This window comes from Oreochromis niloticus, linkage group LG16 (genome assembly GCF_001858045.2).
Source record: "Oreochromis niloticus isolate F11D_XX linkage group LG16, O_niloticus_UMD_NMBU, whole genome shotgun sequence".
NCBI classification, from domain to species: domain Eukaryota; kingdom Metazoa; phylum Chordata; class Actinopteri; order Cichliformes; family Cichlidae; genus Oreochromis; species Oreochromis niloticus.
The window spans coordinates 15,995,923-16,021,248 of NC_031987.2; the positions used below are offsets into that span (position 1 = coordinate 15,995,923).

At 40.8% G+C, this 25,326-nt stretch overlaps 4 protein-coding genes across 9 annotated transcripts; 3 read left to right on the forward strand and 1 right to left on the reverse strand.

The window, feature by feature from the left end:
- Positions 1-280: 280 nt before the first annotated feature.
- On the forward strand, positions 281-6,572 carry bbs5 (Bardet-Biedl syndrome 5). Its single transcript, XM_003447327.5, has 12 exons — positions 281-483; positions 685-767; positions 1,015-1,080; positions 2,116-2,165; positions 2,521-2,648; positions 2,735-2,870; positions 3,997-4,092; positions 5,344-5,406; positions 5,523-5,657; positions 5,820-5,903; positions 6,139-6,162; positions 6,258-6,572. Exons 1-12 carry the CDS (start codon positions 422-424, stop codon positions 6,357-6,359), a joined length of 1,029 nt encoding a protein of 342 aa, XP_003447375.1. The 5' UTR covers positions 281-421; the 3' UTR covers positions 6,360-6,572.
- A 560-nt stretch (positions 6,573-7,132) lies between these two features.
- Positions 7,133-11,310, forward strand: klhl41a (kelch-like family member 41a). Its single transcript, XM_003447326.5, has 6 exons — positions 7,133-8,315; positions 8,390-8,547; positions 8,631-8,738; positions 8,839-9,024; positions 10,167-10,313; positions 10,435-11,310. Exons 1-6 carry the CDS (start codon positions 7,230-7,232, stop codon positions 10,544-10,546), a joined length of 1,797 nt encoding a protein of 598 aa, XP_003447374.1. The 5' UTR covers positions 7,133-7,229; the 3' UTR covers positions 10,547-11,310.
- A 401-nt stretch (positions 11,311-11,711) lies between these two features.
- fastkd1 (FAST kinase domains 1) lies at positions 11,712-16,694 on the reverse strand. 5 transcript variants are annotated; one of them, XM_005452952.4, is made up of 16 exons: positions 16,622-16,694; positions 16,370-16,534; positions 15,840-16,268; positions 15,694-15,762; positions 15,489-15,614; positions 15,002-15,400; positions 14,803-14,913; positions 14,515-14,646; positions 13,948-14,434; positions 13,751-13,865; positions 13,547-13,675; positions 13,318-13,449; positions 13,099-13,212; positions 12,175-12,319; positions 11,976-12,090; positions 11,712-11,856 (listed from the first exon to the last, which is right to left on the reverse strand). In XM_005452952.4, the coding sequence occupies exons 3-16, from the start codon at positions 16,175-16,177 to the stop codon at positions 11,773-11,775; spliced, it is 2,496 nt and encodes an 831-aa protein (XP_005453009.1). In that variant the 5' UTR covers positions 16,178-16,268; positions 16,370-16,534; positions 16,622-16,694; the 3' UTR covers positions 11,712-11,772. The 5 variants fall into 5 exon arrangements, with proteins under 5 accessions (XP_005453009.1, XP_019208065.1, XP_005453011.1 ...); XM_019352520.2 differs by having other exon boundaries at positions 16,617-16,632; XM_005452954.4 differs by having other exon boundaries at positions 15,840-16,301; positions 16,379-16,659.
- A 574-nt stretch (positions 16,695-17,268) lies between these two features.
- On the forward strand, positions 17,269-24,908 carry ppig (peptidylprolyl isomerase G (cyclophilin G)). Of its 2 annotated transcripts, none has more exons than XM_005452949.4 (13): positions 17,269-17,419; positions 17,993-18,059; positions 19,397-19,471; positions 19,559-19,666; positions 19,812-19,856; positions 19,949-20,036; positions 20,159-20,188; positions 20,288-20,427; positions 20,529-20,706; positions 20,791-20,976; positions 21,058-21,148; positions 21,270-21,409; positions 23,020-24,908. In XM_005452949.4, the coding sequence occupies exons 2-13, from the start codon at positions 17,999-18,001 to the stop codon at positions 24,002-24,004; spliced, it is 2,127 nt and encodes a 708-aa protein (XP_005453006.1). In that variant the 5' UTR covers positions 17,269-17,419; positions 17,993-17,998; the 3' UTR covers positions 24,005-24,908. The 2 variants fall into 2 exon arrangements, with proteins under 2 accessions (XP_005453006.1, XP_005453007.1); XM_005452950.4 differs by having other exon boundaries at positions 17,298-17,442.
- The last annotated feature ends 418 nt before the right edge of the window (positions 24,909-25,326 follow it).

The following is a 25,326-nucleotide window of genomic DNA, read 5'->3' on the forward strand; positions in this document are numbered from 1 at the left end:
TTGTTGTTTTTTTGACTTAGCACCGTCCTCCTTATCATACCTGCCTATAATAAAGCCCTGATTAGTAATCCAGCTAGGCTTAAATTTGAAGCATTTGACACAATGGTTGACATAACAGAAATATGGAAAAGAATTAGGGCCACTGAGGGGAGAAAGTGGGGCGTCTTTTGTTTTTCTTTTCCAGGCACTTTTTTTTTTAATCAAAGTGGGTTAAATCTGAAAATTTGTCTGAAAATGGTTAGGGATCAAGTATTCGCCTTAAGCGCAGATATACATTTTGGCCTTTCGGCTTGCCGTCTGTTGCCCCGGTGATTATGACGCTTGGATGGCTTTTTGAGATTAGCCTCTTTAGCTGGAATATCGACTGCAGAAGTTCAGCAAGCTTTATCGCAAGGAGCTGTGGGGGTGATAACCTGCAGTCATGGCGTCTGTTTTAGATGCTCTGTGGGAAGACCGAGATGTTAGGTTTGACATCACTGCACAGTAAGTTAATATGTCACCGCTGGTAGAGGCTAACTGGTTAATCGAGCTTAGCTAAGCTAATTGCCTAGCGTCATTATTTACGCCGACACTGTGATGCGAGGTTTTCCTGATAATTATAATAGGTTTAAAGTGTTTTCGTTTTTGCGGTGGCTTTATATCGCACGCACTGAGTGCCAGTATTGTAATCCATGCTGTTCACAGGCAGATGAAAACACGTCCTGGAGAGGTGCTCATAGACTGCCTGGACTCAATTGAAGATACGAAAGGAAACAACGGAGACCGAGGTGCTTTTGCTACCTTACAGATTGAAAATATCCAGACCAGATTTGTTATAGTTTCCTTTTTTCTTTCTTTTCATTTTGAGTTTTTGACCTCAATTCCATTTCAGTGAGTTGTTCAGCGAGGGTTTACTCGTTACATTTGAGTTTTTATTGCTTTAACATTTTTAGGTTTCTGTCTAACGATGATAACCTTGTTGCTGACAGCTACTAACAAAAATAATAACGGATCATGGTGTTCACTTTTTCCCAGGACGGCTTTTGGTGACAAATTTAAGAATCATTTGGCACTCGTTGGCTCTGCCAAGAGTCAATTTGTGTAAGTACACCTGAAATTGACTCAGTGTTGTAAGCATTTTTTTTTTTAATCTATTTGAATTGTTTAGTTAAAAGTTTAGTAAGGAAGAAGGGAGGGTAGCTATGAAGAGGATGAAGAGTAGAAACACAGTTGGTCCAGATGACATACCTGTGGAGGTATGGAGATGTCTCGGAGAGAGGGGAGTGAACTTTTTCACCAGATTTAAAACAATCATGGAGGATGGAGAAGAAGTGTACTGATAGAGATTTTTAAGAAAAAGGGTGAGGTGCAGAGCTGTCATAACTACAGAAAGGTAAAGTTTAGGATCCATACTATGAAGCTATGGGAAAGAGCTGTTGAAGCCAGGTTAAGAAGAGAGGTTACAATCAGTGACCAGCAGTATGGCTTCATGCTCAGAAAGAGCAATAGAGATGTTATGTTAGCTTTGAGAGTGTTGACGGAGAAGGTCAATATAAGTTGTTCTTTGTTGTTTTGGATCAAGAGAAATCATATGGTAGTTTGGCCAGAGAAGAACTGTGCTACTGCTTCTAGGAAGTCAGGATTGACAAAGAAGTATGTGAAGATGGTTCAGGATATGTACGAGGACAGTGAGACAGTGGTGAGTTGTGCGGTACGAGTCAGAGATTGTACATGTGTGGGAATGAAAAAAGGGACAGGTTTAGTAGTGAAGGTGGATAAGTTTAACTACCTGGGGTCAACCATCCACAGTGATGTACGTTCCACAGGAGAGGAGAAGAAGAGAGTGCAGAAGAGTGAAAGGGAAGGTTTGCAAGATGTCAGTGAGACCTGCTATGATTTATGGTTTAGAGACACAGGCAGTGACAAACAGACAGGGGGCTGAAGATTTTCTTTTTGGAGTGACCAGGATGGGCATGATAAGAAATTAGTTTATATGGGAGACAAATATGTAATGCAAACAGTAACTGATATATACGGAATATATGCAAATAAACAAAAACAGAATTCATGAGCTGTGAATGAAATTATGTCCAACCTAAATTAAAATCTGGTTTGTGTTTTTCTTTTTTTTTTCAGCTGTAGGTTACAACACCATCATTAACATCACAACAAGGACAGCCAACTCAGTAAGTAAACTCTCGTTTTACCTTTGCGTTTTGTTTCGGTTTTAAACTATTTGTTCAGAATGTTTTTACATTTCCTCACATCAAAAATATTTAATTTCATTAACACTTCTTAACTGATGCTCCCTACCTCCATTTGTTAAGTGTGCCAACAGGTTTTTTATCCATTATTCACATAAAGTGGACAAATGTCAAACCTGTTGGACAAATTACGGCAGCATTGTTTTTTTGTTTGGGTTTTTTGTTTGTTTGTTTGTTTGTTTGGTTTTTGACGTGCTGAGAATTAAAGTGTATAAAAACAAAGCGATCAAGACTGATGGTAAACTTAGTAATTTAGGAAGTAATTACTCTCTTCCAGAAATTAAGAGGTCAAACTGAAGCTCTCTACATCTTGACCAAGTCCAACAACACGAGATTTGAGTTTATTTTTACAAATGTGGTTCCAGGAAGTCCGAGGCTTTTCACCTCTGTCATCGCTGTCCACAGGTAAAACAGCACTGAGGGAGTTTTTAAATTATCTATCAAACATACATCTTTCTCATTGTTTTAAAATGTGACTTGTGTTGTTACAGAGCCTATGAGACTTCCAAAATGTACCGGGACCTGAAACTGCGAGCTGCACTGATTCAAAATAAGCAGCTTAGACTCCTGCCCCGCGAGCAAGTGTATGATAAAATTAATGGAGTCTGGAATTTATCCAGCGATCAGGTACTAGTGTGGCTTTTAAAATATTTGTTTAGTGTTTCTCAGATAGTATGCATGCACAGACTAAAACTTAACAAGTTACCACACTGTTTAAAAAAAGCATTTAGAGGCGATTGAGATGTTTTTGTGAAGAGTTGTTTGATTGATTTTATTTAATTCCAATACATATCCCAAACCAATAAATATCACAGACTAACACATGTAAACATATTAAGACGCCCATGATAGTGTTCGTGCAGTAAGTACCAGAAACGCAAAAATCAACTTATTTCCATTGTTTTTTTTCTTTAAGCGGTTCACATTTAAATTATGACAGTTTAAGTCAAAGGAGTTTGCAAAGAAAAGCGTCTGGACTTCTTTAAGTTGCTTGAAGACGTTTCACCTCTCATCCGAGAAGCTTCTTCAGTTCTAAGGTCAAATGGCCGAGAGTCCCAGATTTAAACCCAGTGGGAGTATCCCCCCAAGGAGGGACAAAGGACCCCCTGGTGATCCTCTAATCACATGCGCCAAGGTGTGAAAGCGGGTGTGGGACCTAATCAGCCAGGGTTTCGGGTGAGCCCATTGTGAAACCTGGCCCCACCTTGTCATGTGAATTCCTGAGGTCAGATGGCCCAGGATGTGAGTGGGCGTTAAGGCGTCTGGGGAGGGAACTCAATAGGAGAAGAACTTGAGTTCCCTCCCCAGACGCCTTAACGCCCACTCACATCCTGGGCCATCTGACCTCAGGAATTCACATGACAAGGTGGGGCCAGGTTTCACAATGGGCTCACCCGAAACCCTGGCTGATTAGGTCCCACACCCGCTTTCACACCTTGGCGCATGTGATTAGAGGATCACCAGGGGGTCCTTTGTCCCTCCTTGGGGGGATACTCCCACTGGGTTTAAATCTGGGACTCTCGGCCATTTGACCTTAGAACTGAAGAAGCTTCTCGGATGAGAGGTGAAACGTCTTCAAGCAACTTAAAGAAGTCCAGACGCTTTTCTTTGCAAACTCCTTTGACTACGATGACCTGGATGACTGAGAACCTTCACAGACATATGACAGTTTAAAAAAATCTGAAGACATATTTGTAGAAAATAATCTGTAAATATGTGAAAGTGAGTTTCCTTTGATGACTCTGTCTTTTAGGGTAACCTTGGAACCTTCTTCATTACCAATGTTCGGATTGTGTGGCACGCAAACATGAATGAGAGCTTCAACGTCAGCATTCCTTACCTCCAGATTGTAAGTACAGTCAAGGTCCTTCCAGAAGCAATTGTTACCACTTGGCAGAGATCTTGGCAAAAACTACAGTGTAGGCAATTATTTCTGCAGTTAATTTAAAGTATCTTTCTAAATAAATAGGAGAAGAACTGTTTGATTATCATGTCAGTGATCACTGCTTTAAAAGTTTGACGCTCTGATAGTTATATTTCTGCAACACATATGACATGGTAATAACATTATAGTTTAATTCCTAGTTCAACGCAGTTTGCTGACATCTTATCAGAGCATGCCATGTGAATGGATACAGTCAGCCAGGAACAAATGATAAGTACACTTATCTGTATCTTTACCTTCATTAGGAGTGGATATGACTGCCACCACATGGTTAAAATTGTCCTGAACACGATTGGCTCACATATTTCCCAAACAGAACTATATAATTTTTATTCAGGGAAATGTTTCTCTCTCATAAAATGTTTCTAGTAAAGCTCAATAGAAACAATCAGTCATCATCTGTAAATGCATTTTATGTGTTTACAATTATAAAACACACTCAGCAGCCACTTTGTTAGGTACATCTCATCAAGTGTTTGTTAATGCAAAAATCTAATCAACCAGAATTTGATTTCTGCTGCAACAGAATTTGGTCCAAACAACTTGAAAGCTTGGATCCATCCTGTCCTGTATCAGTGGCACAGCTGTTGGTGATGGGATCATGGTGTGGAGGATATTTTCTTGTCAAACTTTGGGCCCTAAAGTAACAAAAGAGTATCGTTGGTACTACCTGAGTATTGTTGCTGATCTTGTCCATCCCCTTATGACCACAGCGTACCCATCTTCTAATGGCTGTTTTCAGCAGGATAATGCTCCACAAATCTCAAATCATCTCAAACAAGTTTCTTAAAGGTGAAAGTGAGTCCACTGTACTGAAATGACCTCCACGATCACCAGATCTCAGTCCATAAGAGCACATTTGGGTTGTGGTGGAACTGGAGATTCTCATCACGGACATGCAGCTGACAAATTTGCTGCAACTGTGTGACGCTGTTGTGTCAATATAAGCCAAAATCTGTGAGGAACGTTTCCAGCATCTTGTTGAATCTATGCTACAAAGAATTAAAGCAGTTCCCGCCGGTACTTGCAAGATATACCTAATAAAGTGGCCTGCCACATAAATCAGAAGTCTTATTATTTGTTTCTCTTATGAAATAATGTGTCCTGTTCAACGCAGATCAGGATGGTGTATAACATATTTTATTTCCTCTTAAGTGGTCTATCAGAATAAGAGACTCAAAGTTTGGCCTGGCGCTGGTGATAGAGAGCTCACGCCAGGTAACTTCTGTGCAATGTCATTTACAATAGTCTTCTGATATAATTCTATTATTGGGACTTTCTTCTGTAGTTTCAGGTCTTCTAATATACCAAAATATCCACTTTGTCATTTTTAGAGTGGTGGGTACGTGCTTGGGTTTAAGATTGACCCAGTGGAAAAACTCCAAGATGCACTCAAAGAAATCAACTCCTTGCATAAAGTGTACTCTGCTAACCCCATCTTTGGCGTGGACTATGAAATGGAAGAAAAGGTAGGCATACATACACAATGTAAGAATCACAAACTCAAAAATAGCCTGCGAGTCTATTTTTGAGTTCACAGCTGTTAAGGAGATATTTTAATGTAGCTGGCTTTCCCGGCTCTTCAGCTGATCGTGTTGTCATAGCACTGTTTGTCCTAACAACGATTTCAGCCGCAGCCTTTGGAAGAGCTCACAGTGGAACAGCCTCCCGATGACGTGGAAATCGAGCCCGATGAGCAGACCGATGCATTTACTGTGAGTGTGCCTGCTGGCCACCCTTACACTCATCACTCGTCTGAGAATCAAAGGTTTAGCTTTCAGACTCTCAGAATAGCTATTAGCTAATATCCTCCAGCATAATGAACAAACATGAATTTATGTTGCCTGGCGCTCGTGTCTGGGAGTCATCAACTATTTACTACAAGTAGAATGCTTTATTTTAATTTACATTAGCTTTTTTACCTACATGTGTTTATGTGTTTGGTTGCAGGCCTACTTTGCAGATGGCAATAAGGTAAAATCTCAGTATATTTAATAATATAATCATGACAGCTTGCTATAAAACTTAAAAAGTGCTATAAACCTGATTTATGTCTTGTTTTCCCAAAGCAACAAGACCGTGAGCCGGTTTTCTCTGAGGAGCTCGGCCTCGCCATTGAAAAGCTAAAGGACGGCTTCACTCTTCAAGGGCTGTGGGAAGTAATGGGCTGAGAACACATCAAACATATGTACATATTTTATGTAGCTGTTGTGCTTGTATAGACAATGTTGCTTATAGCTCAGGTTAAAAGATGTACAGTTTTGCTGAGTGTAGTTTCCTAAAAAAGAAAAGTAAATTGTGACGTTTACTATATAAAACATTTTCTTGTAGTGAACTTGAATGTAATACAAATAAACACATTCAAACAGATGGTGGAAAGTAAATTTTTTGATGTCTTTATATCTTTTATAGCTACTGTGTGTGTAAGGGACACAATGGTCTGAGTATTTTAAAAATGTGAGAAGGGAACAGGCCGTGAGCTCCTGTGGCTGCAGCTGTTCGCTGACCCCCGGCTGCTTGTTTGGTAACTCCTGTGGGAATGCCTCACACACCGACACCGGCTCACACACTGTAGCGTAGAAGTCATTACTATCACTGAATTCTGAGTCACTCCACATGTAGACGTCCCCGCTCACAGCTATGGTATAGATGCCAGCTGTTTGCGTAAACCTGCAGAGCACTGGATTGCACTGTGGTGCCACTTTGTTTAAAAAGTGTTTTGTGTGGGGTTTTTGAAAAAAAATTTAGTCAAAAGTGAATAAAATAAGGAGATGAGGTGTTTTTCTGTTTTCTGTTTGGTACAACAATGTTGTTACTAATCTTTTGGGGTGACGAGGCACCTCAGTTGTTTTTACTCCATGACAGCTGTGTGAGCGCACCGCTTTGGCCAACCTGAATTCTTCATGGATGGGGTGGTCGGCTATATTTAGAGGGGCACAGTTATATTGAACTGGCTTCAGACCTGCCTGTCTATAGTTCTGTCTTCACCAGCAAGGACGGTCAGTTTTCCCTTACTTCCATCTACTTCCTGTCCCACAATAATGGATCCCCAAGGTTTGAGGGAAGATCTTCGTCTGTTTCAGAGCACTTTGCTTCAGGATGGGCTCAAGGAGCTTCTGAATGAGAATAAATTGATTGACTGTATCCTAAAGGTCGGAGACAGAAGCATCCCCTGCCATCGGCTCATTATGGCTGCATGCAGTCCTTATTTCCGGGAGCTCTACTTTTCAGAGGACGGTAAGGAATCAAGCCAAAAAGAGGTTGTTCTTGAGAACCTTGACCCCAATATTATGGAGGTGATTGTGAACTACATGTACTCAGCAGAGATTGACATCAACGATGACAACGTGCAGGATATTCTGACTGTTGCCAATCGCTTCCAGATTCCCTCAGTGTTCACAGTTAGTGTGAATTATCTCCAGAAAAGGCTGAACAAGAAAAGCTGCCTTGCCATCTACAGACTGGGACTGATGCTGAATTGCGCCAGATTGGCAATGACGGCTCGAGATTACGTCGCAGATCACTTTGAAACCATAGCCAAGGATGATGATTTCTTGGAGCTTGCTCCACCGGAACTTTTTGCCATTATTGGAGCAGATGCACTCAATGTGGAAAAGGAAGAGGCGGTGTTCGAGTGTCTCATGAGGTGGATCAGAAAAGACAAGGACAAGCGTGTGAAGTCTTTGGTGGAGGCCTTTGACCTCATCCGTTTCCGACTGCTGCCGGAGAAGTACTTCAAGGAGAAAGTGGAGAAAGATGACCTCATCAAGGCTGATCCTGAGCTCCAGAAAAAAATCAAAATCATCAAGGAAGCCTTTGCGGGGAAGCTACCTGAGAAGAAAAAGGGGCAAGATGCAGAGGAAGGAGAGGAGGGAAAGCTGCCCGGTTACCTGAATGATAACCGCAGATATGGCATGTATGGCAGAGATGTGGTTCTGATGATTAACGACACAGCTGCGGTGGCCTACGATGTCCAGGAAAATGAATGTTTTCTGGCAGCAATGGCTGAGCAAATCCCCAAAAACCATGTTAGTCTGACAACAAAGAAGAACAACCTGTATGTGCTGGGAGGACTGTTTGTGGATGAGGACGAGAAAGAGAACCCGCTGCAGTGTTACGTCTACCAGGTAGAAAGTGCTCCTTTAATTCATATTAAAGCAACAATATGAATCTTTTTCTTAATCTGAAATCATTGTTTCAGTTGGATAGTCTTGCTGCTGAATGGATCGCTCTGCCACCCATGCCTTCCCCCAGGTGTCTCTTTGCTATGGGTGAATTTGAGAATCTCATCTTTGCTGTAGCAGGAAAAGATTTACAGACCAACGAGTCTCACGACACCGTCATGTGCTATGACACTGAGTAAGTTCAGCACATTTTACAAAAGCCTTGCTTCACGGTTCTGCATTGAACATTTCCTATTCCCTTATTATCTGCTTCTTCAGAAAAATGAAATGGACAGAAACAAAAAAGTTGCCCTTGAAAATCCACGGCCACTGTGTGGTCTCTGAGAACGGGCTGGTGTACTGCATTGGAGGAAAAACCGATGAGAAGTAAGGCTCCAAAAACCCCAAATATTTACACGTTAAGTCAAACCACGATTTTCACATGCTATTAACTCTTCCCTGGAATCATTTCTGTCTGTTAATAAAGTAAAGCAATCAATAAGATGTTTGCATACAACCACAAGAGGTCAGAGTGGAAAGAGGTCGCTGCCATGAAGACACCCAGATCCATGTTTGGGGCTGTTATCCATAAAGGACGGATCATTGTTGCTGGAGGAGTCAATGAAGAAGGCCTGACAGCTGTGTGTGAAGCCTACGACTTTGGGACCAACAAGTAGGTGCTGCTAATATAAACCAGACAAGTTCCCTTTTTTAAACCAGATTTAGATTTTCTGATATGTAGAAGATACAGATACTGTTAAAAACATGCAAATAGATTTACGAAAAACTGTCACACTACCATTAAAAGGTTTTACATGACCCCCATTTTTTTCTGTTTTTAAATTAAACATGAGCAGCCAGTGTTCAGGAGATAATATTAAACAGTACAAAAGTGAGTGCTAATCCAACTGGAGTAATCTAACTGGAGCAAATCATTATTATTGACAAATTAAAGATTCAGGTCAAAGTCAAAAACTGAAAAGCCCTTCATTTTCATAGAGAAAGGGGGCTTGTCATTAAATTAAATTCAGTTGTATTTATATAGTGCTAGTTCACAACAACATTCCCTTCTAGGTGTGTCTCGTAGATTAAGAAAATAATGAAGTTACAATAAAGTAATTTAAGCCCTGTTCACACAACAGAGGCAATGCTGGAGAAACCTGTGTTACTACACCCTCTGATGCCCTGTAAAGGCATTACCTCTGCAGGAAGTAGAACTTTATTTTGATATTAGAATGATTAGGAACATTAGACTGCAAGATAATAACCCCTAAACATTAAAAGAACTGCATGGTTGACTAAAAGTGATGGACAACCAGCACTATCTCTGAAAATAACCCCCCTTGGAAGTGTTCTTTTATGAACTGGACAGAAAGATGAATGGATTCGGTTTCCCTGGGACAAACTGCAGTACAGAACACCGGGCTGTGAAGACAATCATACCCTCATTTATACGGCTCTTTAATGCTCTTGGCAGATTGTTCTGGAGCTTACCCCAGCTGTCACTCGTTGACGCGGGTGCACCCTTGATAAGTCGTCTATTTATCACAGGGCTAAAACAGAGAGACAAACAACTATTCAGACTAGATCTACAACCAATGTAGAATCACCAACTAACCTAACATGCATGTTTCTGGGCTGTGTGAGGAAGCAAGGACTTTGCAGAGAGGACACGAGTGGTATCTGAAAAAAGCGTTTTGATGAGAAAAAAGGCATTCTGTAAGGCCTACAAAGCTCATTTTTAAATAGATCTTTCAGGAAATTAAAAGCACACAGGAATTGCTTCATATTACATTTATGTGCATCTTCTTGCAGGTGGACACCATTTACAGATTTTCCACAGGAGAGGAGCTCAGTCAACCTGGTGAGCTGTGGCGGGCTGCTGTACGCTGTAGGAGGCTTTGCTATGGTGGAGAATGAGAACAAAGAGTGTACACCTTCTGAAGTCATTGACATCTGGCAGTACGTTTTTTATTTTACTTTTGCATTGTGTCTTACAGTATCTACATGATATTTATTTTATTTCGGGGGGACTAAATATTTTAATTCATTTATATTTATTTTGACTCCTTTTTTTTAATAGATATGAAGATGACAAGAAACAGTGGACTGGCATGATCAAAGAGATGCGTTATGCAGCTGGAGCCTCGTGTGTCTCTATGCGCCTGAATGCAGCCAGAATGCCCAAACTGTAACAACTTATCATGCATGTTCACTGTTACTGATGCAGGATAGAGAATACTCTGTACATGTTTTTATTCAGCAGGTTATTTTTCTCATTTTCACACATGCCTGCCCTTCTTTAATAAAATGTACTATCATGTTATAAAGTTTTAATGACCGAGTGCTACTTTAGGCTGCCAATGTGACTCGAGTCCACACAGGAAAAATGGTTTCATTACTCTACGGGTACCCGATTTAAATTCCCATACATAGTGTCCCTGTGTACCTCCAAACCTTTTCTAGCTGAGCTTCTACTTCTACTACTATTTTGGGTAAGAGGAAGAAGCAGGAAGGGGCAAAATCTGGTTCTGTAACACTGGAACAAATTATTTGTGCATAAGTCTTTGATGTGACTCTTCCACTGAAAGCTGCTGTTTGGTGCCTGATGATCCTCAACATTTGCAGAGAGCCCATGCAAGCACAGAGGAATAAAAAAAGGATAGCCGTGCTGAAAGTGATCTTGAAGAGTGTTTAAACTTTTTTAAATGAATCTCATTTTAATTGTGGATGATTAAATTATGTACTAGTGCATTTTTACTGTGCTCATGGACCACACTCTGAAAACCCTCGCTCTATAGCACATCTGAGAATTCCCCAACATATGGTTTTCTTTTATAGGATTGAAATCATCACAAATATACCATGGCTTTTTGGTATTTTAGACATTTTGGTGTTTTAAGAGGTCAACATCATGTATGCAGAAAAATAAAAGCAACTTTTAAAAAAAAAATCTAAATACTGTTGGATGTGTGTCCCCTGATTGCAAAAACTCAATTATGATTTACAGCTTAAAATATTTTGGAGTCCACTCTTGTGTGGCCCTGTGCAATCTGACACATGTCAGCATAAACATATAATGATGCAGTATAACACTAGTTATAAGTAACAGATACGCAATAATGATGTTTAAAAGCTGGACAGTCATTTTTTGCAAAAGTCCACTGATCTAAATATTGAAAATATAAAGCAAAAATACAATTTTTCAGATTTTATTTAGAAAAATCTTATTAATTACAAAAGCACATAATACACAATCTCATTTAAGGTGAATGAGGTAGACTCATGCCAACTTTAGACTATAATTAAATATGTGGGGCACTTTAAGTATGCTGTGTGTTCAGTCACAGAAACTCCGACTTCAGTGCTGAAACCAACATTTTGATCATGATTTTATAAATAAGGGCTTTCGGGAGGAACGCTATCTGAATATTTTCTTTTTTAGATATTCCTTCCAGGCATCGTGTGTTGAAAGCTCCATAGAGTTCCATTCAAAGTGAGGGATCTGTGAAACAGAAACATCACCAATTACTGCACAGCAGGTCTATTGTAATATTACTAGAATTTAAACTGGGTGCAGTTAGAGAACGACATTTAACATCAACCAGAGTAAAAATGTCTCACCTGAACAACACGGTATCCCAGAATTTCAAGGTGTCTCTTTCTCATCAGGGCTTCACCTTTCATGTGATGAGTGTTTTTGCAGAAGTACTTTGAGTCAAGAAAGTCCACAGCGACACTGAGAAAAAGGTGAAGGGAGGATGTCAACATATTAAGTATCTTTGATCTGTGTATATACAAGTACATATAAGGATTTCCATACCGCTGAGCTCCAGTTGGAAGCTCATCCCTGATGTTTTCCAGTGAGCTTGTGTCCCAGTGAACTTTTCCTCTGTCTGAGATCTGCAGTGTGCTTGGCTCGATGTAGGACAACGGCTTCAAGTGTTTGTCCAGTTTGCATTCAAAGTCTGAAAAAGACAAAGTGACGTGTCACATTTTTAAAAATGAGACTGCGTGAAAACATGTGCAGAGCTCCTCGAGAAAGAAGGAAATCTGGATCAGGATTAGTTTATGGTATTTTCCTAAGAAAGTCAAGATTATGTCTCCCAGTTACACCATTTCAATTTGTGATTATATGATGGAGATTGCTTAGTTTTACCAGATGTTGCAGGGGTAAAGAATCCTCCCATAAATATGTGGATTCAGACCCTAAGAGCTAATGCGGAGCTTTGAGAAGTGGTCTGCCAAAGCTCTCCATCTTTCAGGATTTCTTTAAAATAAAATCTAAGAGACTACCTTTTGCACACCTGAGGCCTGTACTATGAAGCTATTATCTGGATTCACTCACCCTAACACTGAATATTAGGTTTAGTGGTCACAAAAAGGTGGTTATCAACTTGCAAAATTAACCCTCCCCCATGTTCATAAGAAAGGGGTGGCACTGGCAGCATCGGACCAATCACAATTACTGGTGAGTGTACTGGCAACAAAACAACTGATTAATTTTCTGGATATGACAAAATCCTGCTTTGTAGTACAGGCCCTGTGGTGCTGATTGGAGACTGCTTCCTACCATGTGTCATATGCATGTCGTTTCAGGACCAGAAATTTAATATAACTATATGCAAGGCTTTCGATTAGGAGTTAAACTGATAATATCTGAACTGAATCAACCCATTCAATACATTTAAAGACTTTTACAAAAGAAAAACAGTGTAAGAAAATACGGTCACCTCATATTACTCACCTATGGTGTAGAAATATGGCGTAACAACTGCCATTTGGACACAGTTAATGCCACCAAGAACTTCACCCAGCATTTTGTGGATCTGCTGCTGCACAGGACTCACAGAGCCACTCCCTAAAAACAAACAACTCTCATGTAACTAATATAGCATTAAGCTAAAGCAGTTTTAAACCAAGCCTACATAAAAAGAGAAAATTAGATTTCAGGGCATCCTCTTACCTTTCCTATGCAACTGCTGGCAGTAGCGCTCATGAAACCAAGGCACCTGGTACTCCGGACACTCCAGACACACGGCACGGTTGAGCTCCATGAGCCGCAGTCGTGTCCGCATGTTGAGGGCATCAGGCAGCGCTGGAGGAAGCAATATAAACACTTATATTAGTCCTATCTGATTTCACTATGGAAGCTTTGGCACAGATGCTCAAATTTAAGGAAACTGGCAGCTTACTTTCCAGTTGTGAATCCAGCTTTCCCAGAAAGTCTATGCTGAAAATTGCTCTGATTAGTTCCTCGGGAAAATGGTCAGCTACAGCCAAGGAGTATGCCAGGAGGACCAGCAGATGTGGGTCAAAGGAGCCTACAAGTACATACAGTGACTGTAAGCCTAAAAATAAGAAAGAAAAATAATCTGCAATCACACATAATAACTTACTGAGATGAGGAGTGAAGCGCTTAATACAAGCATCATACAGCTCGTCTACTTGTGGAGGGTCATAGTTAAGGACAGAAAAGGGGAGGAGTGTGGCGTATGTTGCTGAGTAGTGAATCTTAAAAAAAGAGACATGAAGAATAGACGATGTAAGTATGCAGTATTTAACATAGTGATCCAATGGATGTCTCTTGAAGCACCTTATCGATGTGTTCAACAGTCACACTGGCGATTCTGTCCATCAGAGGAGGGCTGAGATGATTTATCCTGGTTAGGAAGAAGGCCAGTTCGGGGACGTTGGTCCAGTTTATTTGGTCGATCATCCTCTGCAGCGTGATCATGGTCTCGTCCAGCAGCATTTCCTCAAACCACTCCCCCGAGACGTACTTGAGCTCGTCCAGCAGCAAGTCCAGCCGGTCGGCTGTCTGCAGCCTCTCGTGCCCGCAGCGGTTCAGCGTCTGCAGCAGACGCACGTACTTGCTGTGAGTGTTGTGGCGGTACGACTGATCGTTGCGCACCCACTTGGCCACGGCAAAAGAAATGGTGTTAAGCTCGCTGAGATTACACTGCTCCACTACCGCGTCTACCCGAGAGACCACGGCCTCCTCGAGTCGCGGGCAGGGCAGCATGGAGAGCACACGGGTCAGCATGGTCACTTCGTACGGGAAGACACTGTGCTGCAAAAACCTGAGAGACAGAGGGGCGTCAGTCTGCATTTTATCCAAATAAACTGTGAAGCTGCAGTTGCACCTTTGGCGGACACCTACTTGATCAAAATGTTTCTCAGTGTGGCGAAGAGCTCGGGGTTTTGATACTGCAACAGAAAAAGGGCTTGTGTGATTCTGGCCACCTCCACCGACTTGTAGAGGTGAAGGTTTCTCTGGATTACCGATGCAATTCTGAAAAATGATTAGTTATAGTTACTGATTATATCTACTGTCAGGTCACCTACAAAAGCCTCTCTGAGCCAGGAACTGATGATAAGACACACCACACACAAGGTGAAGACTACACCAGGCATACTGGCACAGGTGGTAACACATAATACAACTCACTTGTTCATTAAGCTAAGGTTCCTGCTCTGAATCTCTTCTAGTGCTTCAGCTACAGCCAGTGCCTGCTGTGCATTGAGCTCATCCGCCAACAAAAGGGCAGTGTTCTCCAACCTGTAAAGAATCAAAGTGGATATCAGGTGAGTGGGAACTGCTTTAAAGAGATTTCCCCTCATGTCACACTACTGATAATGAAACAAACCTTTCTCTGATCTCTGGAGTGGCCATAGGGGCCAGAGCAACAAACAGTTTGGTGAAGGAGAAAGGATCGGTGCTCGAGTCGATCAGCTCAGTCAGCTTTTGTTTAGCAGCTAGCCTAAAGTCACAGTTGTTGAACTGCAGTGACTGATACAGCCCCAGGATGATGCTGAGATTCTCTGCATCCAGTCTGGGGATGTTACGCAGGAAGATCTCATTGCACCTCTCCAGCAGCGGTCTGTGAATGTACTTGATGTTGCGCAGAAACTGCACCATTCGTCGCGGGATGTTGTAATTCGAGGGATCCGTGGTGTGCAGCAGGTGATCGGCTCTGCTGATGAGAGCGTCCCGCAGCTGGGGAGACACCAGGGACGACACGCTGATCATCAGAGCAGTCAGGATCCTGAAGAAAATAAAGTCGGGGGGAGTGACGACACAACAAGAGGTGGTTATATTCAAAACGCTGATAAATCATGGGTCGCCCAACAAACCTGGCATCATCAATAGTTGGCAGCCTCTCATTCACAATGCTGGTTATGCGGCCCATTAGAGGACTGTGCTGAAGGTGCTGATCATTTAAGCAGACAGCAAATTTGGACAGAGAAGCCATTGGAAACCTGCAAAAAAGTAAATCACGACTGTGTTTTAACTGTTACACAAATTATTTTAAAAAAAAATTAGCCAACATTTTCTTACCGGTCTATTCTTAGCCATGCTTCTGAAACCAGCTGCTGAATAAGAGAGTCATGGGGCTCCACATTCAGCCTATTAGATAGAAAGCATGCATGTTAACCTTTGCAGTCATATAATCTGAATACACTGGATAATGTGTGACCGTGTACCTAAGAAAAGCGTAGAGGATATCGATCAACATGAAGTCATCCATGAGATCTATTTTGTTTTCTGCCAAAACCCGAAGAGTCAGGAACTGTTGGTGACTCTTGATGAGGTCCACAGTCCGGAGCATCTCCGGTCTCTCCTTCTGAAATTGCCACAGCAACCGCACAGCATAGTTCACGTGGTCCACTGTGAGCTTAGCCTTGTTCTTGCCCACTACATCAAACACATGGTCTTCAGCAGAGCACACCTGCAGCTGCTCCAGCACCTGGTCTCTGGTCACCGCCCCTCCGTGAAAGAGCCTACGGAGGCAGGAGTTCACAGATCGGAGGCGAAACATCATCGCAGACTTGGGCTCAGCTCTTCATTGTACCTGTGTCCATTGCTCTGAGCTCCTCAATGTGAGCTGAGATCAAACCCCACACAGTTACAGCCTGGAGGGATGAAAACAACCTGCATGACATGATCTGTGAAAACACAAAAACATCTCAAACTATGCTCACAAACAAACACTGACTAGGGGTGAGGGGCTGACCTCTTTTACCAAGAAGCTGGTGAAGAAACTGTCCGCTCGGAGGCTTTCTACTGGTAACCACTGGACTGAAGTGGAAGCTGCTGCTTCACGTGTTTAAAGAAGCAATCACCTAAACTCTCCAACAACCTCGGACTTGCCCTTACAGCTGCATTCTTACCTAGATTTCTGTGTATAATCGAGATTCGTGCATCACATATCTTAACACAAATACAATAAGGTAATAAAAACGGCTCAAAGTCAAATTTACCCTACATGTGTGCGCTGAAGTTTTACTTCCGTAGCAGTGACATAAGGCAATGTGAGTTTATTAAACCCTGGATTGGGGCTTTCAGGCAGTGGCTCATTCAGGTTTATATATTTAAATGATTTTCTTGCAAATCAGTCAATCGATCAATAGAAAAAGGTAAAATATGATAAAACATATTTTGTTTTATTTTATGGAAGTTTGTTTCTGGCGATGGAAAAAAAACTTTACCCAGGCAAAGCTTTGTCAAAGTTTTGACTTAATGTGTCAAAATCCTTGTTACTTTTGAGTAAATTAAAATGTTGAAATGATTAAATGCTCAAAATTTATAGTTTGAAGATGCCAAACCGTAATGTGTCTTATGAATAAAATAGTGGCAGAAAGAGGTTCTAAATTGTATAATATTTGTTAGTCATTCAAAATGTTACTTGTTTAGAGTAACCAAAAGATTGAACCGACCGTATAACAAAGTAGCTCAAATAAAGTAGAATTGCTCAGTAATATAAAATACAATATAACAAGACAAAATTGCGCAATAAACTATAGATATGAAGTGGTCACAATTTTTAGCAACATGAAGCGACAAATGTAACTGGCTTTATGTCATTGCAGGAAAGTGATTCGGCAGTCCAATCGAGCATTTGCGCCTGCCAGGCTAGTTTCAGGGTAAAAATAGCCCTTGGCGCTGATCGGTGCACGGCTCTGGAAACACATTGACGTCCTCGCCGCGCCATCTTTAGAAAACAGTGAGCCCAGCACTGAATGAAACTTCATTTTGCTCGTTTGGGAGAGCTGCTCGCCTTACGGTGCGGTATTTTCGGTTTTCCAGGTGATGTACTGTTGCGTCAGTCTTACTTTTATGCGCCGTTTTAACTTGCTGAAAATGTACCGCTCACTTCTTGCAGTAAATTCTTTGTACATGTCTGCGGCTAACGATAGGTGACTTGCTAATGCTAATGCTAACGCTAGGCCTGCCGTTAAACAGATACGGTGGGGGGGCGTGTGAAACTGTAACGTGAAGGTCCACGTTAGTGAGTGTGTGTAAGCGTCGATATTTGTTATTTTTAAGCATGAAAATGTGTGTCTGCTGTCCGCGCAACATGTCGACCGGGACTTAATCGCGCGGTTAGCTAGCCGAGGCTAATTTGCAGATAATGCAGCTGCTGTAAGTCGCATGGTAACTGTATCGGTACTTTGTTTGTATTGATATCATACAGGCGAACAGAACTTAAGTGAACTTTCATGTTGCATATAAAGAAGCCATCCGTGTGTTTAATTTCTGCTCCTGAATGAAGTTACTGGTAAGGTCTTAATGGTCAGACGGTGGGTTGTTCGATGTTCGGTCATCTTTGTGTTCATACCTTGTTTCTCATTTTCAGGTGATCATGGGGATCAAGGTACAGCGCCCTCGCTGCTTCCTTGACATTGGAATCAGCAATGTACTTGGTAAGAAGGAGAAATTTCTGGCTGCTTTTTGGTACTTTAAGCTTTGTGTGGTGTGTTTACCAAGAAAACACATGTGGTTTATTTTCTTTCGGTCTTCTTTCAGTTTTTTTTTTCTTTCTGTGCTTGCTTTTACCACACAAGATTCCTACATTGTTAAATTGCAAGTACCTAGCCCTGTCTTCTCTCACATTATCACACATTTAACCCTGTGTGTTTATTTTCTTATGGTCTATCCCAGTTGCAAATCATGGATTGAACACAGCACATAAATAGCTTTGTCTGTGTGGCTGTTGATCTATCAGGATGGCAGAAAGATTCTCTGCTCAGAAGACCTGAGTGATCTGTAGGCGAGAGAGAAAATATTTAGGAGTTTTTTGGGGTTTTTTTTTTTTTGCCTGTACTGAATAGAACAGGGCAAACAGGAGGGTGGGAAGAGAGTGAGGAGACAGACAGCAAGCTGTCAAACCCAAGTCCCCTGCAGTGAGGAATGGGTTGCATGATCAACCAGGTGAGCAAAACAGCACCGTTAATTCATAGTCTGAAGACGAAGTTAATGCTGACCAAAACAAGCTCATCAGCAGCTGGCAAAGGGAAAAAATATGGATGTCAAAAAATGTGACAAGTGAAGGCAATAATCTTTAGTTTTGTTCAACAGTACTGTGTAATCTGCCCTTAAAGACATGAATTGGGTAGTTAAATGTTTCAGTAAACGCACACTACACACTGTTTATTTAAATTTGCTGAAAATAGCCTCAGTGTACTCTGAAACTACATCAGTGCCAGTTTATATTATATTGTCAGATGAAAGTGACGATCGCTTAAAAGCTCCATTAGGGTTCATCTTACACACATCTACACAGTCCTTTTATTAACATTATTGCCATTTCCTGTTCAGATCCTGAACTCTAGACCAGGAAAAACTTCTTTTAGAAGCTCTAATGGATTTTATTTATTTTTTGTGTGCATTTTCTGCAAGAAAGCGAGCAGTCTTGTGTCATCACAAATCTTATCATTCCTAGTATTAATCGAGGCATTTGATGTGTACTAGTAAATTTAAAAATTAATTACTTTTTGTGCACCTATCCACACCTATAACACCCGTTCTTTTGTAAAATAGGTGTTTGTATGGATTAAATTATAATGATGAAACTCACAGACTGACAGTGCAGTGAATGGATACATAATCTCGTCTGTGTTGTTTTTTTGTTTTTTCTCTTCTTGTTTGGTTAAAGAGATTATTGTGTTGTGTGATGATTAACTCGGTGATTCACACTTCTCGTAACCACTGATCAGTGTGCTCCATTGTAAATTTCTCTGATCTAACTGTCTCCTCACAGTTGGCAGAATCGTGGTGGAGCTGTTTGCAGACATCTGTCCCAAAACTTGTGAAAACTTCAGATGTCTCTGCACAGGTGAATGAATTTACTCAATAAAGCTATTCCATAAAAGATTACAATTAACAACACAGGTTATTAATCAGATCTGTTGGTTTCGTCCAGGTGAGAAAGGCATTGGGAAGGGAACTCAGAAACCGCTTCACTACAAAGGATGCCTTTTTCATCGAATTGTAAAAGACTTCATGATTCAAGGAGGAGACTTCAGTGAAGGTGAGTTTACAGGACTTGTGAATTTTATATTCTACTTGGAAAGATGGTGTTACTGATGAGTCAACAGATTTTTTTTGTGATACAATGGTTCATGTTTTTTTGTTGGTTTTTTTTTGGTTTGGTTTGGTTTTTTTGGACATCATAGGTAATGGAAGAGGAGGCGAATCCATTTACGGAGGCTTTTTTGAAGGTAAAGAGGCCACTGTGAAAGCTGTCAGTTATTATCCAAACTGACTTTGGCTTCAAGATGTCAGTACAATCTTCTCCTTTTCCCCCCCCCAGACGAAAGCTTTGCAGTCAAACACAACAAGGAGTACCTGCTGTCAATGGCCAATCGGGGTAAAGATACAAATGGATCCCAGTTTTTCATGTAAGCAACATCTGTTCCTACCTGTAATTGACCTTGTGCATTATTAGTTGCATTTCTAGACTTTGAAAGTGATTAAATGCTTCTTTTTTTTCCCCCTTGAATGTCCTGCTTTCACATCTCAGAACAACAAAACCTTCTCCACATCTCGACGGGTAAGTGCCTCCCAACTACATTTTGAATTATTAATTGATCCCGTTATACACAATGCATGCAGCATGTAATGAGGCATTGCTGCCACTTTATTTTCTCAGTGTGCATGTGGTTTTTGGTCACGTGATCTCTGGCCAAGAAGTCATTCAAACCATGGAGAGCCAGAAGACGGACCCCAACAGCCGACCGTACGCTGAGGTGAAAGTTTTGAACTGTGGAGAGCTCATCCCCAAATCTAAAGGTGTGTTTAAATAAAGTATATTCAAAGTTTTTTTGTTTGTTTGGTTTTTTTTTTTAAAATGAGTTTTGGTCATCGTAATAATGCTGTTTATATTGTTGCAGCAAAAAAAGATGCAAAAAAGAAGGAGAGGGCCTCATCAAGCTCCAGCAGTAGCTCCAGTGACTCTGAGAGCTCCTCAGAGTCGTCCTCCGAGAGCGAAGAATCAGAAAAAGAATCCAAGAAGCGGAAAAAGAAGGCGAAGAAGCAAAAAAAGAAACAGAAGAAGGAGGACAAGAAGAAGTACTTCATTTATTTTCACCTTTTCACTGTCTGCTGTGTAAATGGCACAAAGTGTCTTGCTACTGACCCACAAAATCTTTACAGATCAGAAGCTGAAAGCGCTGAAGAGAAGGAACAAGACGAGTTGGTTACATCTACAGTGCGTCCTGAAGAAATCCCACCCATCCCTGAAAATCGATTCCTTATGAGGAGAAGTCCCCAGATGGCCCAGAAGTCAAAGGAGGAGGTTAACAAGGATCAGCGGAATAAAGACGAAAGACCAAGAGAAAGGTGTGTTTGAGAGTTGGTCAATATCACAAATATCAAAAAGTAATACAGTCTGTTCATTTTCACACCTTCCCTCCCTTACAGTACTGGCGCAGCTTACAACTCTCAATCAACATATCACAGAAGACTCGTGATGACTCGATCTGGCAGGAAGATAAAAGGCAGGGGTCCACGGGTAGGTGGTCCAAACGTTTTGCACACTTTGCGTCATACAGCAAGATTAATTTATAACAAGCCTTGTTTTGTTTTTACTTATGCACATGTTGAAGATGCTGATTTATGTTTCTCCCATTTAGAGATACCGGACCCCATCACGCTCTCGTTCAAGGTCTAGAGATCGTTTTCGGCGCAGTGAAACTCCCCCACACTGGCGACAGGAGATGCAGCGTCAGAGGATGAGGGCAGTCACAGGAGAGCGATGGATTAAGGGTGACAGGTAAAGTTGAAGAAGTTCCCTGTAGGCAGGACCTTTTTTTTTTTTTTTTTTTTAACTTAATCCACTTTAAAGCTCTTGAGGAGAAATTTTTGTTGGGCTCCATATTTCAGATTTAAAAATCATACATTGCAGTGTGCATGTATGATTTTTTTTTTTTTTTTTTTTTTACGGTCTTTGCATTGCTTTATATTAAAAAATATAAAGCAATTGAAAGGGCAGTAAAAAGGTTGTGAACACTGCAAATGGATCCTGCCAATCAGCAGCTTTAGCTCCATTTCCTCCTAAGCTGGTAAATATTGACACCTCTGCTGTGCACCTAGCAGAGATGAAGTGTTTGTCATAAAACGGAGAACGTGCTGAGTCTTGAGCCTTGTACCTGAGATGACCACAGAAAATGCAGTGGTTGGTAAAATGCAGTGACCACTGAAAAAGCATGAATATTTAAACTTGTTGGAATATTATTTCCAACATGTATAATATTTTCATTTCTATAACACTTTTTAAAACTTTTAAGGACCTAAGCCATTTCTTTTGAATTACAATAACTTTGAAACTCTTAATACATAAAGATGTGACAGACATTTTATTTTTTAATTCATAAATGAGCCATGTGAGTGGCTTTTTTTCCCCCTCAGAAATGACATAACTCAATTTGACCACTGTCCAAAACCCTTAATCAGAATTACTTTGCAGGGCAGGGAGAGTCCTACTAAATCATTTTTGTTTCAGATATGCACATGTTGTGTTGAGGTGGTTTCCATCACTCTGACTCGTCCTATGAGTTTTATCGGTTAGAAAAATTAAATATTTTCAATCCCAAATGCATACTCAATATGAATATTATTGACCTACACCATAGAGCTGCATGTGGTATATGGTGCATACTTATATAAAATTCACATATCACATGATATCCCAGTTGAAGAAGTCGCTTAGCTGAGTGAGATGTTTCTCCCACTAAAAATGCTGCATCCAGATGAAATTACCTGGGTTACTGAGCAGGTATCAACATTATATCACATGGTGCATGTACATTCACTGGCCACTTCTTTAAGTACACCTTGCTAGTACTGAGTTGTACCCCTTTTTACTTTCAGAACTGTATTAGTTCTTCTGCAAGGTGCAGGTCACATTCCTCAGAAATTTTGGTTCATATTGACATGACGGCATCACAGTTGCTGCAGATTTTTCAGCCGTACGCTCATGATGAACTTTCACCATGTCCCAAAAGTGAGATCTGGTGACTGTGGTGACTATTTGAGTACAGTGAACTCATGATTTGATGATTGAGCTTTGTGACATGGCATATTATTCTGTTGGAACAGCCATCAGAACATGGGGTACACTGTGCTCATAAAACGACAGGCATGGTTAGCAGTATTCAGGTGGGCTAAATACACTCAATTGCTGTTATGTGATTGACAGATTATATATTAGCAGTTAAACAGGTGTACCTAATAAAGTGGCAGGTGAGTGGATGTGCACTTGATTATATAACAAAACAACAGAAAAGGTACTTTAAAAAAAAAATTTGTCTGCCAAATTGATGTTTTGTCTAACTCCTAAATTTTATTATTGTTGTTATTCTTTTTCTACTATTTCTTTTACAGAGGTGACATGAATGAGGGTCAGGATGAGGCTGCTAAAGCACAGAAAAGAGAGAGACGGACTTCCAGTTCAAAGGCTGAACATACAACTGAGGGTAAAAAAGACAAGAAAACTCGATCTCATAGATCTAAAAGTAAGGAAGAGGATACTGTAGAGAAGGATGACAAGCATGATAAACACAAGGCAAAGAAAAAAGATAAATCCCATAGTCGCAGTAAAAGCCGAGAAAAGAAAAGGTCAAAAAGCAGAGAGAAGAGTCACAAGCACAGAAGTGATGAGAGGAGAGGTCGCTCAAGGAGCAAAGATAGAAATTTTCATGAAAAAGAAAAGGAGGCAGAATCTGATCACAGTAAAGACAGAAATAAGGGTCATGAGTCTGACAAAAAGCATAAAGAAGACACAAAAGGTAGAAATGGTGAGAGAACCAGGACAAAGTCCAGAAGTAAAGAGAGAGCTGCCAAAAAGGATGAGCGCAGATCAAGCAGCAGAAACAAAGACAGAGGTAGGACTTCAGCATCAAAAGAGAGAGAAGAAAAAAGAGAGAAGGACAGAGAGAGGGGCAGAGAGCGCAGCAGGAGTCGGGAAAGAAGACACAACAGTGAAAGGGAGAGTAAGAGACAAGGAACATCCCGGGATAAAGAACATCGAACAAGAAGCCCAGACAGAAGTAAGGCTAGGTACTCGCACAGAGGCAGGCGCTCAAGAAGCAGGAGCGGCAGGCGAGACCAAAGCAGGGATCGATCCTCTCATAGAAAAGTCAAAGACAGAGAGGCTGCCGGCCAGAGGAGGAGACGCAGTAGCAGCAGCTCTGAGAGTGACAGAGAAGAGAAAAAGAAGAGTCATAGGAGCCCAGATTCTAAAAGAAGAGACAAGTCCAAAGACCGAAGGAGCCCGGCCAGCCAAAGACCAGACAGTACGAAAGGCAAAGATAGAAATGATAGCAAGAGGAATCGGTCGGGGTCTAGCTCCAGCTCTGACAGCAACTAAACGCGCGATAATGTTCTTATTTTTTTTAAGGTGTACATGTAGTACACAGCGTCAGCATTCCATCCACAGTGGGGCACAATCACAGTCCTCATACAGTACAAAATAAACAGTTCTGCCAAAGATAATATGACTGTAAAAGGTTCCTCAAAGCTAATTACTTGACTGTTAAATAACTGTGGTATTCAGATAACAGAGACTGTAGAAAAGACCTTAAATAAAATGGCTCATACCTGCAGGTGCAAACTGTAGCATCCTCAACCTTTGGCTGAAGTTTGGACTTTATGGGGATTGTGAGTTTGTCCACCACTGAGTGTGTAACACAGTTAACTGGTAGCTGATGTTTTGGAGCCATTCTAGAAACAAAGGATTTGTAACTACAAAGTGTGTGTACTGCACTGGCAGGGCTGTAAACGTACCAGGTATTCTTCTAAATCTTACATTATTTAATCGCGTGAAGTCAGACTGGAGGCAGGTTTTCTTTTCATGTTGTTTTTCTTGTTGTTGTTTGTTTTGGTTTTTTCTGAATTTTACATCATGTGGTAAATTCTGTAATTCTGTCTTGACTTTAAATTTTCTCTGATTTCAGTTTGTTTAAAAAAAAAAAATTTAAAAAGAGGGGGGGGGAGATTTTGATGGTATCCTCCTCACTCAAGTTATTTTAATGTCAATCAGCCTGGAAGAAAACACTCATGTCTTGCATGCTCTTTTTTTGTCATTGTGTGTACACCCATGATGTTTCTTTTGTTTTTTTAACCATTTACTGTAATTCTGTTGAAAGAGAAAATGTTAATGCCAAGCTGTTAAGTATAAGATAAAAGCAGTTTGTTTCTGTTCCGTTTGGTTCAAACTGATTTTAAGAACTGCTGGAGTGTTTGATGAATTAAAAGGCTCTGTTTGCTTTTAAGTCGTTGTTTTTTGTTTTTATTCTGTAAATGCTGTCCCAGTCACATCAGCGTTAAGTGATACCGTTATTACGGAAAAGTGACACTGAATTATTACCTTTTAGTGAGTCAGTGGTTGTATCACTCTGTCATTGCAGTGGAAATCAGTTCCCAGAGGTTATTTTTGGTTTGGATGAGTCATCTTTCCATAATTTCAAATAACAAGTTCTGAGTGATGTGCTTTTGCTCCCCTCAAAGCAAGGGAGTATGAATTCTGTTTGTCTTAGTCTAGTGTCCAGTTTTCAAGATATAATTTTCAAATTTTGTGTGATTGTAGTTGCCATAACGGCTAAGCTGATGTAATTTTTATTTTTTTTTCCCTAAAATGTTTAATCTTCAACCTTCAATATATAGTAGACCTTGGGGGACATGAATACCAAG

Coding starts and splice junctions, on each gene's coding strand:
- bbs5 (XM_003447327.5), top strand. CDS start 422: ATGGCGTCTGTTTTAGATGCTCTGTGGGAAGACCGAGATGTTAGGTTT. Junction 768..1,014: donor AGGAAACAACGGAGACCGAG/GTGCTTTTGCTA, acceptor ACTTTTTCCCAG/GACGGCTTTTGGTGACAAAT. Junction 5,407..5,522: donor TGATAGAGAGCTCACGCCAG/GTAACTTCTGTG, acceptor TGTCATTTTTAG/AGTGGTGGGTACGTGCTTGG.
- klhl41a (XM_003447326.5), top strand. CDS start 7,230: ATGGATCCCCAAGGTTTGAGGGAAGATCTTCGTCTGTTTCAGAGCACT. Junction 8,548..8,630: donor GTCATGTGCTATGACACTGA/GTAAGTTCAGCA, acceptor CTGCTTCTTCAG/AAAAATGAAATGGACAGAAA. Junction 10,314..10,434: donor GAAGTCATTGACATCTGGCA/GTACGTTTTTTA, acceptor TTTTTTTAATAG/ATATGAAGATGACAAGAAAC.
- fastkd1 (XM_005452952.4), bottom strand. CDS start 16,177: ATGATGTTTCGCCTCCGATCTGTGAACTCCTGCCTCCGTAGGCTCTTT. Junction 14,435..14,514: donor CTGAGAAACATTTTGATCAA/GTAGGTGTCCGC, acceptor TCTGTCTCTCAG/GTTTTTGCAGCACAGTGTCT. Junction 13,676..13,750: donor GCGCTTCACTCCTCATCTCA/GTAAGTTATTAT, acceptor ATGTACTTGTAG/GCTCCTTTGACCCACATCTG.
- ppig (XM_005452949.4), top strand. CDS start 17,999: ATGGGGATCAAGGTACAGCGCCCTCGCTGCTTCCTTGACATTGGAATC. Junction 19,667..19,811: donor AGGAGGAGACTTCAGTGAAG/GTGAGTTTACAG, acceptor TGGACATCATAG/GTAATGGAAGAGGAGGCGAA. Junction 20,707..20,790: donor AAGAAGGAGGACAAGAAGAA/GTACTTCATTTA, acceptor AAATCTTTACAG/ATCAGAAGCTGAAAGCGCTG.